General features: G+C 40.9%; 1 protein-coding gene across 1 annotated transcript; it reads right to left on the reverse strand.

The window, feature by feature from the left end:
* Nucleotides 1-9,226: 9,226 nt before the first annotated feature.
* On the reverse strand, nucleotides 9,227-12,230 carry LOC118054872 (protein NRT1/ PTR FAMILY 4.5). Its single transcript, XM_073410895.1, has 6 exons — nucleotides 12,143-12,230; nucleotides 11,861-11,939; nucleotides 11,501-11,718; nucleotides 10,684-11,121; nucleotides 10,446-10,570; nucleotides 9,227-10,357 (listed from the first exon to the last, which is right to left on the reverse strand). Exons 1-6 carry the CDS (start codon nucleotides 12,143-12,145, stop codon nucleotides 9,487-9,489), a joined length of 1,734 nt encoding a protein of 577 aa, XP_073266996.1. The 5' UTR covers nucleotides 12,146-12,230; the 3' UTR covers nucleotides 9,227-9,486.
* Nucleotides 12,231-12,740: the final 510 nt, after the last annotated feature.

Here is a 12,740-nt window from a genome sequence, read left to right on the forward strand (position 1 = left end):
ATTTAAGTTACACTAAATAGTTCTAACCTAACTTTCCCAATCTCAGGTGTGATTCTGTTGTGTTGATCCATCTCCCTCACCTGTAACCGAAGAACACAGGTAAGAATTTTTTTTTGCCGAAACTTTGAATAATGGTTTTAGGCTATTAATTCGATAATATAAGGTTTATGATATGTTTTTACCATGATTTATAACATAATTATGCACGTTTAAATGTAAATTTATGAAAACCCCCAAATTAATTTTTAGGGTTACAGTTCATAAATTGAATGCTTTTATTCAACCTGACCAGTGCTAGCAATTCTTGTGTCTGGAAGAGAGTGATTGATGGAAATTGTTGTAACCCATTTTTGGATCCCCACAAAAAATAAAATAAATAGCCAAAAGAGGTTAGAAAAATAACAGGAGGCATGAAGCGCCCAGAAAATGGTCAGAAAAATTAGTCAAGGAGGTTAAAAATACAAAGATGGATTTTTGACAATATATTCTTGAATGATGAGAGCCCTGGTGGATAAGAAAATTTGATTTTTTGAGGAGGAAAGTCCAAATTTGGAGGTTTATGGACTTAATTGGATTTTTAATTGAATTTATAGAGGATTTGAGTGCAAGAAAAATTGATTTTTAAGTCAATTTGGGCTTTAATTAGAAGAAATTTAAGTTCTGGGGCCATAATATATTTTTTAGGAATTTATTAGGTCAAATCAGGGGCTTAATTGCATAAATATTGAAGTTTAATGGCCAATTAGGGGCTTAATTGTGAAAATCCGAAACCAGGGACCAATTTGGAAAAGGCGCGAAGATAGAGGGGGCTGTATTGAATTGATTCAGGGGCCTAATTGAAGAAATTGGAAGTTTATTGATCAATTGAGGGCTCAATTGCATAAATCAGAGGACAATGACCAAAGTGGAAAAAGCGGCCAAATATGAGGGTGGCGATTGAATTTTTGAAGGATGCAATTGAAATAAACAAAAGATAATTGAGGGCTGACTTGTAGATTGACGCATTTTGGCGCCTTGTTTCATTTAAATGAAACGGCGCGTTTTGTCTAAAACGACGCCGTTTCATGTTAAAAAAAAAAAAAACCAGAACGGTGTCGTTTTAACGACACTGTTCCTCTTTCTTCTTCCCCTAAACGTGCAGCAGGGGAAGAAGGAAAAGTTTTGCCTCTCTCTCTCTCTCTCAGCGTGCTCTGCCAAAAACCCGACCCCCCATGCACTCTCATGATGAAAAATCGGGGGAGCCGCGCCTTGCCAGCCACGGCCACTGGCCAACCGAGCGGCGCTGCCCTGCCCCATGAGCAGCCATAATGAGCCCCGCTCCCTTACCCCCTATAAATGGAGACTGAACAGGCCGCACGCAGGGGGAGAAAAAAAAAGAGGGGGACGAACCGAGAGGAGGGAGAACCAAAGAGAAAGGGAGAAAAAAGAAAGAAAAACGAGGACGACCGAAAGAAAAAAAACAGGACCGAAAGGGGAGAGAGACAGCCGAACAGGAGAGAACCATTGAAAAACCAAAACTGAGAGGAAGGGGGAAGTTTGAAATCGGGAGGGAAACTTAAAAACAAAAAGAAAACAGAGAATCGAGAACCAAGAGCACATAGAGTTTGAAACCCCGCAGCGCCGCTTGGAGCCGCCGTCCGTGAGCCACGACACCGCCACCGGCCTCCACCACAGCGCCACCCGCGAAGCATTCCGATCAGCAATTCACCGCCTCCTCCGCGCCAGGTAAGCTCTTCTTCCCCCTCATTGTTGCGTTTCGGTTGGCTTTTTCCTGCATGCAGAATGCTATGCGTTCTGCATGTAGGAGAGGGGAGGGGAAAATAATTCCCCCCCCGGGTCTGTTATGTTGTTGGGCCAGGCTGATCCTGGCCCAGCGTTATTGTTTTTTTCCTTCTCTGGGCCAGACGGGTTCTGGCCCAGAAATATGTTTGTGGGCCAGACTGATTCTGGCCCAGCCGAAAATAGAAAGTCTTGTTGGGCCGAGATTGGCCCAACCCCTTTTGGGGCTGAGTCCGGCCCATTTATTTGGGTCGGCCCAGCCCACATAATATATTATATTATTTATTATTTTGTTTTATATTATTTAAATATAGGTGGATATATGTAAAAACAAATTAAAAAAAATATTCTGAAAAATCCTTGAAAAATATTTTTCATTTTCCTGCATATTTTTATCAAAATGGCTTAATATTGGGTTGCATTTTTATACCGTAAAGATACAAACCCAATATTAAAATACCCGATTTTCGTCAAGACATCAAAAAATATATTTACATAAAAAAAATGTTTTTGTTTTAAAATACGGCTTAGTCTCTCCAAAATAAAGAAAAATCGTCGCATCATATTTTCATACAGCAAAAGAAATTTCAAAAAAATATATTTATTAGTATGCATTTTGGCTTTAATAACCAGTTTATTCAAGCCATGAGAACTAGGCCAATATTTTAAAAATTCTAAAAAATTCTTTTGTCTTCTTGTAGTATTTGGGATTATGAATTTATACGTAAAAACGTATTCCTAATATTAAAAATAAAGTTTTTGTATAGACGTTAGAACGGTTAGGATTTTACTCGATAAGATAAAGACCTCCTTACCGAGGAGGATTTTTCTTGAACCATGAGTAGACCAACAATTAGAAATACCATAACACCTTAGTTTTTTCAGACAATCAAACAATGCAGCTTACCTTAGGTAAGGTGTATTTGGGGTGCTCATACCTTCCCTTTACGCAACCAGTCCCTGTACCCGATTTCTGAGACCAATTAGGGTTCTTAGTGACCAAAATACTAGGTGGCGACTCCCATTCCATTTTTCACCTATCAAAGACAAGAATTTCTTGTCTCCCCACATTTGCCACATAGAAATAGATTTACATTTTTAGATTTAAAATGGAAAGCACACAATTATATTTTTCGTCGCGACGCCGCACACGTGTTTATGATATGTTTTTACCATGATTTATAACATAATTATGCACGTTTAAATGTAAATTTATGAAAACCCCCAAATTAATTTTTAGGGTTACAGTTCATAAATTGAATGCTTTTATTCAACCTAACCTGTGCTAGCAATTCTTGTGTCTGGAAGAGAGTGATTGATGGAAATTATGCATGTTTAATTGAAAATTTATCAAAACCTCCAATTTAATTTTTAACAATTAGTATTATTTATGTTGGGTGTTCTTTGATGTCTGCAAATTGTCCTCCTGTGCACCGAAACCTAGGTGTTTTGAATGTATTCATATGCTTATATATATATATATATATATATATATATATATATATATAAGGAAACTTGCTTGTTGATGTTGTGTTTCGTTAATAAGATTGCTGTTTTATTTTTGTTTCTTCATTCATTATTTTTTTTCTTGCTGTTTTACTTGTTATATATATAATTAGCAGAATTGTGTAGTGAAAGAGGTTAGAATTCATGGTTGCCTCCTCCTTGCATGGTGCTAAGTTAATTTCCCACATTAGCTATATATGTTTTCTGTTTTCATTTGATTGTCCTGACTTGAGGTCAGCATGCATGATTTGGAAACGTTATTGATCACCAAATGGTTTAGGTGGCAGGCTTTTAATTCAGTTTAGCTAAAAATGTTAGATGGTATCTAATTTTTTCTTTTTAATCCTTCCTTCCCCCTAATTAATGTCCATTATTCTCACCTTGGCTAGCTAGACCAGCAACCCACCCGTAAGGATGCAGGATCCCAAACCCTAACTTTTTTTTTTTAATCTAAAATGCTCTCAATTATATTTTAATATGATAGTCACATTGAGAATTTAAAAAAGTTAGAGAACCAATGTAAGAAATGGGACATGATTTTTTAGTACATGAAATATGGTAATTTCACTATTTAATTTAATTTATTTTTTTTTAATATTCTTTCTCTATTTTTAAAAATTTCCTAATTTAACTATTTTTTTATTTATTTTTTCAACTCAAAGGCATTCTAGATATAATAGGGAGTTTGGAACTGGCTATATAACTCATCTATATATATGCTTCAGCTATTGAATTTTGGATAAAAATCTGTAATATTTACTCATTTTGTTACAGTACCTAATGCTTGCTTTGTTATTTGGCCTTATTAATAGTGATGGTGCTAACATGTTGAACGTGTTTTGGGGCGTTAGGCTCAGTAGTAGGCTCGCATCACCAGGAACAAAATCATGAGGGTGGTAAGGCCTAAAGCGAACAATATTCAGCATGTTGGGCCGGGCTATTATAGTCGCCATGATGAGCAATAGTTGAGAGACCCTTGGACACTATCGTGCACGTGCGCCTGTCGCCCAGGGATCTCCTAGACCTTCGGGCATCGACTTTCTAGGATGCTCTCGTTGCGACCCAAGGTTAGGCGTGACTACCCGCTGAGTTTAAACATATCAATAAGCGAAGGAAAAGAAACTTACAAGGATTCCCCTAGTAATGGCTAGTGAACCAGGAAATGCCTAACTTGAGAATCTGGCGCCTGCGGCGTCTGAATTGTACTCTGGAGAAGCGTCCTCAGCGGCGGACCAGGCCCAAGTTCCCTGGAAAGGGGCTCTAGAGAGGGTGAGAGCCTTGTCATGGCTGGACCTTTCCGCACCACATGGCATTGTCTACGAGTTGGGTTGTTTGGGAATGCAGCCACAATCGGGCGGTAAATTCCGTCCAAGGCTAAATACGGGCGAGAGACCAATAGCAAAAAGTACCTCGAGGGAAGGATGAAAAGGACTTTGAAAAGACAGTCAAAGAGTGCTTGAAATTATCGGGAGGGAAGTGGATGCGGGCCGGCGGTGCGCCCCAGTTGAATGTGGAAGGTGGCAGCCTAAGCCCGGGCCTTTGAAACGCCCGTAGAGACGCTGTCATTGCGATCATGGACTACAGCGCACGCCGTCACAGTGTGCCCCAGCACATGCGTGCTACAGGCATTGGCTTGTGGGCTCCCCATTGATCCCGTCTTGAAACATGGACTAAGGAGTCTGACATGTGTGCGAGTCAACAGGCGAGTAAACCTGTAACGCATAAGGAAGCTGACTAGCAGGATCCCCTAGAGGGTTGCACCGTCGACCGACCTTGATCTTCTGAGAAGAGTTCGAGTGAGAGCATGTTTGTTGGGACCCGAAATATGGTGAACTATGCCTGAACGGGGCGAAGCCCAAGGAAACTTTGGTGGAGGCCCGTAGCGATACTGATGTGCAAATTGTTCGTCTGACTTAGGTATAGGGATGAAACACTAATCGAATCGTCTAGTAGTTGGTTCCCTTTGAAGTTTCCCTCAGGATAGCTGGAGCTCGATGCAAGTTCTATAAGGTAAAGCCAATGATTAGAGGCATCGAGGGCGTAATGCGGTCTTTCAAGGGCGCTGGCTTGGTGGCCAAACTGAGAGGCCCCTTGAAGAGCAAAAGGTGAATTTTCAGCTTTGGCGGTGGTAGACACTACTAGGTCCTAACTATCACCCCACCTTTAAAAAATAATAAAAAAATTATTTTCCGTGCAACTTTGCACATTGAGCCTTCATATGGGTCGGTTGATTTTTGGAAAATTCCCAGGAATTTTCCTGGATGGGGAAGCCCTCGAAACCCTCCTCCATTTCCTCCTAGCCCCGTAACTGTGCGAGCGCAGCGCATGGCGGGGACACTGGCCTGCGCTGTTGAGCCCGCAAGGGTTGTCTCTGTGGCAGAACCTCCTTGCACGGGGCATGGCAGGCTACCACGTTGGCTCATCCAGCGTCGACAGTCCCTCGTCCAAGTTTCAGTTCGTGCCAAATCAAACCCATGACTTGCACAAGTTGTTGCGCGCTGCCGAATTCGCATCCGTGTGTAGGCTGCCATTTTCCATGACAGCCTCTATTTTTGTTAGCCTACCCTATGATGAATTTTCCTGCTTGGCCTGGCCAATCCAGTGTTCAGCCCATGTTCATCAAAAAATCTGCGCTGTTGATTTTCCCCAACGAACCTACAGCTGCAAAAAACTGCGCTGCTGATTTTTCCCATTGTTGGCATTGCAGTCACTGCCCCAGTGTCTTGACCAACACTCTTTTTCAACAAGCCTTGGACTATAAATCTCCAGACTCATCGTCAGCACCTGCTGCCAAATCCGTCAACTTTGCCGATTTCGTTAGTGTTGCCAAATCCATCACTGCCCACTGTGTCTAAACCAACATTATTTCATCAGCATATCCTCTTGATGAATTATCCTACCTGGCCTGGACAGTCCGGCATCTAGCCCATGTTCGTCAAACAATCTGCACCGCCGATCTTCTCCGACGAGCCTACAGCTGCGCAAATCTACGATGCCGATTTTTCCCACTGCTGGCATGGCTGCCACTACCCCAATGTCTAAGACCAACAACCTTTTTCGTCAAGCCTTGGACTATCCAATCTATCCAGACTCACCATCAGCACCTGCTGCCGATTCTGTCGACTTTGCCGATTTTTCCGGCGCTGCTGATTCTAACACTGCCCCGTATCTAAACCAGTATTGTTTTGTTAGCGTGTCCCCTTGATAAATTTTCCTGCCTAGCCTGGATAGTCCGGTGTCAAGCCCATGTTCGTGAACACAATCTGCACTACCAATTTTCTCCGACGAACCTACAGCTGCACAAATCTACATGACTGAACACCTTTAAGTCAGAATTCGATGATTGTTCAACACTCTCTTGAGAAATCTGTACAAATCCGATGATTGAACACTTCTATACCATGGAAAGTTATGTCTCATGATGATTTGTAGTTGTAGTCGTTAGGGAAGTGATTTGAATGACGCATCGTGGGCTGCCAAGTAGTCGCACCCGGCCATCCTAGGGAGCATTTTTGGCTAGCCGGGGAGGAAGAGATATCTTCTTCCGAAAAAGTGAACAATACATTGGGAGTTATATTGATAGGATAGAGAATTGAATGACTCGTCACGGGTCGCTGGGTCATCTCACCCAGCCATTAATTGAAGCGTTTTTTAATGGTCGGGGATGGGGAGATAGATCTCTTCTTCTGAAAAAGCAAACAGTACATCGAGAGTTATGTTGATAGGGCAGAGAATTGAATGACTCGTCGTGGGCTGCCGGGTCATCTCACCCGGCCATCCCGAGGAGCTTTTTTCTCAACAGCCTCGAGAAACCTCTTTCTTTCAATGTTCGCTGCCCAATTCCCCACTCTCATCAGCCCACCGCGCCAATAAGCCAACACTGCCAAAGCCGACACTGCTTCCGAATCTGCTGACACTGTCCCACAGGCTGCCACTACCCTAGTGTCTATACCAACAGTCTTTTTTGTCAAGCCTTGGACTATCCAGTCCGTCCAGACTCATCGTTAGCACCTGTTGTCGATTCTATCAACTTTGCCGATTTTGTCGGCGTTGCCGATTCCAACACTACCCCCTATGTTTAAACCAGCACTATTTGTTTAGTGTATCCCTTGATGAATTTTCCTGCCTGGCTTGGATAGTCCGGCGTCTAGCCCATGTTCGTTAAACATTCTGCACTACCGATTTTCCTTGACGAGCCTACAGCTGCGCAAATCTGCTCTGCCGATTTTTCCAACTGTTGGCATGGCTGCCACTGGCCCAATGTCTAGACCAATAGCCTTGGACTATCCAGTCCATCCAGACTCATCGTCAGCACTTGCTGTCGATTCTGTCAACTTTGCCAATTTCATTGGCACTGCTGATTCCAACACTACCCCCTGTGTCTAAACCAGTATTGTTTCGTCAGTGTGTCCCCTTGATGAATTTTCCTGCCTGGCCTGAATAGTCTGGCGTCAAGCCTATGTTCGTGAACACAATCTACGTTGCTGATTTTCCCTGACGAACCTACAACTGCACAAATCTGTATGACTGAACGCCTCTAAGTCAGAATCTGATGATTGTTCAATACTCTCTTGAGAAATCTGTACAAATCCGATGATTGAACGCCTCTATACCATGGAAAGTTATGTCTCACGATGATTTCTCAACACTATCTTGAGAATTTTATTGCTTTGTGTAGAAGAGTAATCTTTAATTTCTTATAGGAAATAATAATTGCTGGAATGCTACTCTTGTTCCTACCGAGTTGTTGCATTGATTTGACTGAATTTCAGCATTGTCCTCCCACCGAGAATACAGCATCGTCTTGACCGTTTAATCTTCTTCGACCTAAGTTTTTAAACTTTTAATCGATCTCCTGTCATTTTGTTGTTTACAAAGGGAGGAAAGCAATTTCGGCCGCAGCTGTAAGAGTTGATCACCAGGCAAATTGAATGCCATTGATCTCCCATGTTCATATAAATAATTTAGCAACAATAAAGTTAGAAGTTGGTAAGGTTTTTGACTGACTAACATGAAGCCGGATCAGCACTGAGAAGTTCTGACTTCTGGCCTCCGAGATAGTTGACCACTTACGTTTTTTTCTGCAGAAATTATCCCCAGGGACGATTAGGTTTGGAATCTTTGGGCTGCCCAGTATTCTGTTTTTCATTAAAACTTAAATTTTTTTCAAATTATTATATTTTTGTTTTTTAGATTATTTGATGTAACGATATTAAAAATAAATTTTCAAAAAAAAAAAAAAAATATTATTTTAAAATATGGCTACTGAAAAATTTTTGTGCTGCATAATTTTTGTGCTATGGCTACTGAAAAATTCTTGCTGTTCATATCGGGCCACAAATTTAAGTGGCCTAGGCCGGTAGAATCCTACCAATGGACCCTTTCGTAAGGGGTGGTTCACCGATTCTGTCTCTTAAATGATCAGATTGAAGAAGAGATAGTTTGGTAGAAATTTAATTTGTTCTGCACAAGTACTTATCTGGAATTCTGACTTTAATCCTGATCTGAAGTTCCCTAAGTTTTCTGTTTTTTCTTAATCGTTATGATTTACAAATCTTCGGTGAGAATCGATGCATGCACGCTCTGACTTGAGGTCTCTTGTCCCCCCTCATTCTCTCCTCCGACCACCGTATGCTCTCCCTACATGTGCCTAACATCTCCATGGTTGACCATAATTGGCATGTTCACTAAATTTTTTCAATGTTTCCTTTCCTTGTTTGCATTCTTTTGAATTTTGTTGGTGCTAACAAGTATCCAAACGGGGCATTAAAATTTTGGAACCCTCCTTATGCTTAGCCAAGAAATAAAATGACCATTATTATGAAAAAAATAAAAATCTCGGCTGTCCGAAAATAGACTAATACTTTAATTCTTTAAAGAAATTGAAGTAACAAAAATAAAATTGAAATTTTTGTTTCAATACAGTAATCTCCATCTCAAAAACTAATATTATTATGTTTTTAAACAATTAACAGATTCAAGTTAAATATTCTATAAATTAAGGCAACACCATGCATCTCAAAAAAACATCATTTTTTGCAATGATTTTTTGTGTTTTTTATTGGCAAAACACAGGTACATCAGCAAAGGCAACATGCAAAAGACAACATTAGAAAGAAACCATCATTCCTCACACAAATATGACCAATGCTTATTTTCTTTGTTTTTTTGAATTAAATGAGACTTGGTATTTCTAAATTTCTACCATTTGAACTTTTCCCTGGCATCGTCTTCACCACCCTTTTCTATTTGCTCCATTGCCCCCCTGTCCTTATATCTATACCAAGATGCACACGTCAAGTAAACTCCAAAATTCACTGTGCTGATGCCTGCTAATAGCCAGTAAAAGTAGTTCAACTTGTCTCTATTTAAATTGTCGCTAGCCAGCCATCCACCAGTAACTTTGTTTACCACCTGCACCACCACAGAGCTCAAGAAGTAGCCAAATGCCACTGAACACCATGAGATAGCTGTGCCCAGCGATTTCATTCCAGCCGAGCCCTCTGCATAGAAAAATTCTAGCAGTCCAACTAATGTGAACATATCAGCTGCTCCAAAAATGCCGAATTGGAAACCAAGCCATAAGAAACTCATTGGCAGGGGCTCAGTAGAGTCAACCATGTTGTGTTCAATAGCCACCGATTTGCGCCATGTTTCTACAACTCCAGAAACTGCCATGGAGATGACTGAGAGCACTAGCCCGACTCCAACGCGCTGGAGGTGTCGAATTCCAGTTGGAATCCCTGTGATCTTTCGAGCAAGTGGTACAAAGAAGCGTTCGTATATTGGGATCATAACAAAAATGAATAGTAGGGGGATTACTGGTAGTGAGGGGCCAGGGACTCTAAAGCCAAAGACGTGTGTGTCCATGGTGGTGCTTTGTTGGACCGAAAAAGTTTGGAGCTGAGCTAAGCATGTGTTCAAGAAAACTGTGCTAAGTACAATTGGAAGCATGCGAAGCAAGATCTTTGTTTCTTCAACTTGTGTCACTGTGCATAGCCTCCAAGGTACAGGGTTGATTGATGTTGATGCACAGTCAGTAGTGTTTGCGATTGCTGCCCGGTCCAATAACCTGGAATTTGACAGAAATACATGAGCTTTAGTATCCCGTTATGGTTATGATTTGTTGCAACAAAGTTGACCATTTTATATTTTTATACCTGAATTGGCCAGTCCTCGGAAGAATTTCTTGTTTCACCCCCGCTTCTTTGTCATGAATTTCATGTAATTCTTCAGCCCTCTCTGGAATTGGAAGGTCGCGGTTCCGGATTGCAGCCACAAGTACCTACATTTATAAACAAATTAAAGGAAAAATTCATTTATCTAACACACCAAGACTAATGATCAGAGCGAAGGTACCGTCTCAATAGATACCAAGCTCTTTAAGGAAGTTATTACCTGTGCAACGCGTGTGAGGGGGCTTCCCTTAGGTACATTGTTCCGATACAAGGACTTGCCCGTGCTTACAAAGATAATGGCGAAAAAGATTGCTATGGTACACACACCAAACCCCAAATCCCAGCCTTGGTTAGCACCTAACCATACAATAACAGTGACTCCTATTATAGCTCCCATGGTGAGGCTAAGCAAGAACCAGTTGAAGAAACTAGACAATTGAATTGCCTCCTTGGGGTCATTCTCGTCGAATTGGTCAGCTCCTAAAGATGGCAAAGCTGCTTTGATGCCACTAGTACCAAATGCAATAAGGTACAGACCGGTGAAAAGTATTGCAGATTGGCTACCACCAGCAGCCTCACACTGATCAGATGAAACGCCTTTGCAAGGAATTGGTCTTAGTTGGTGGAAGTGTGCTTGAGCCGTTAGGAGGGCATATCCCTGGAAAACACAACATTTTTAAACACTACCTTTTTTCCTATCTTTGAGAAATATGACAAAAAATCTATCCGTCATCATAATTTGCACGTATGTGTCTATATATATCGCATATAATATAAAAAAAGACGCGGCTCTTTTACCGTAGACAACTCTATTATTTTTCTTTTTATATGACATTGCCTGTTGTCTGAATCATATTCTATCGAGTTTGGAAATCGTGGCACATGCATTCATGCCTTTTTGTCCAATAAAATAGGCCAAATGATACAAAATAATTCATGATTCGTAATTAGAAGTTTGACACTTCATGATTTTCCAATGATAGCATAATTGATTAGAAATGTATGGCCATGATTAGGAGATTAATTGATAAACATACCAAGAACTCCGCGCATCCAAACAAGACGCAGGTCTTGAATCTTGTCCAATAGGTATCACATATGAACCCTCCAAACAGCGCCACTAAGAAAGAAGTACCAACGAAGTTGGTAATTGTAGTGGCAGATTTGGTTAGGCTGAAGTTCATGTACCCAGAGAAATAAGTCATCAGGCTCGCAGCCATACAGGCGAATGCCATGTTTTCTAGTCCCTCCATAGCTGCGCAAATTCACCAAAACTAACATCATTTAGCTCATAATCCGGGAAGCAAATCCACTTTTTTGCACATATGCATGCGCAGGCGCTCCCACACATACACAGAAGTAGACACACACATGCTTGTAGCAATTGACTTTCTTACTGTATACAAAGAATGCAGCTCTGTTTCCTCCTAGCCTTCTTTCTGGCTTGGATTCGATTTTACCATCTCTTGAGATGTCCTGTTGAGGAAAAAACAAATCTATAAATAAGTTTCCGAAGAGAGTACAATATGCAATGCTAGAATGTAAGGGAAAGTGAGCAAACAACAAATGAACTAGACGGTTTAATTCGCCATTAGAAAGACAATCCATTAATGGCTCTCGGATCATTGAAGAAAGGTTGTATATATACACAGGACTTGAAATAATTCAGCTGACTTTACCATTTTGTTGAGTCCCTTTTGTGTGGAGAAAATGTTGCTTGAGAAGAGATGGTATGATCTAAAACCATACACTTAGATGTGTGTGTGTGTGTGTATGTATGTATATATATATATAGAGAGAGAGAGAGAGAGAGACAAGTTGAAAGATACAATCCTACTGCGGGCAACCGGAACGAAAAGGAATCAAAAGGCATACAGTAGTTTGAGCAACATTTTAGGTAGGTTTTGTTTCTTATGATACCTCCCTATCTCTTCCTCTACTTTGACTAATTTGCTACCTGGCAACGTGTATTGTTTAATGCCTCTCCTGAATTTGTCGGCACGTTCCTGTTCGTGAGGGATTTGAGTGTTTTAATATTCCACGATTTTAAAGAATATGGAGGAGGATAGAAAGTTGTTGGAAGAAAAAGAATAATTAGTTTCTCCCTTTTTCATCGATAATTAGTTATGCCTTTCGGTTTCTTAGGCTCTCGGTCAGTCATGCAACTGGAGTGGGAATAATTCCTTTTGTATGGAACATGTTAACTCATCAGCCCTGATGCATGTATATATAGGCCTTCCATTTCTTTTTGTAAAAGTGTGCAGAGAATAAGAATAA

This window comes from Populus alba, chromosome 8 (assembly GCF_005239225.2).
Source record: "Populus alba chromosome 8, ASM523922v2, whole genome shotgun sequence".
In the NCBI taxonomy this organism is placed as follows: Eukaryota; Viridiplantae; Streptophyta; class Magnoliopsida; order Malpighiales; family Salicaceae; genus Populus; species Populus alba.

Excerpts from the sequence above, each read along its gene's own strand:
- LOC118054872 (XM_073410895.1), bottom strand. Across the intron at positions 10,571-10,683 it reads CCCTCACACGCGTTGCACAG|GTACTTGTGGCTGCAATCCG; the intron begins GTAATAACTTCC and ends TTATAAATGTAG. Across the intron at positions 10,358-10,445 it reads CCGAGGACTGGCCAATTCAG|GTTATTGGACCGGGCAGCAA; the intron begins GTATAAAAATAT and ends GTCAAATTCCAG.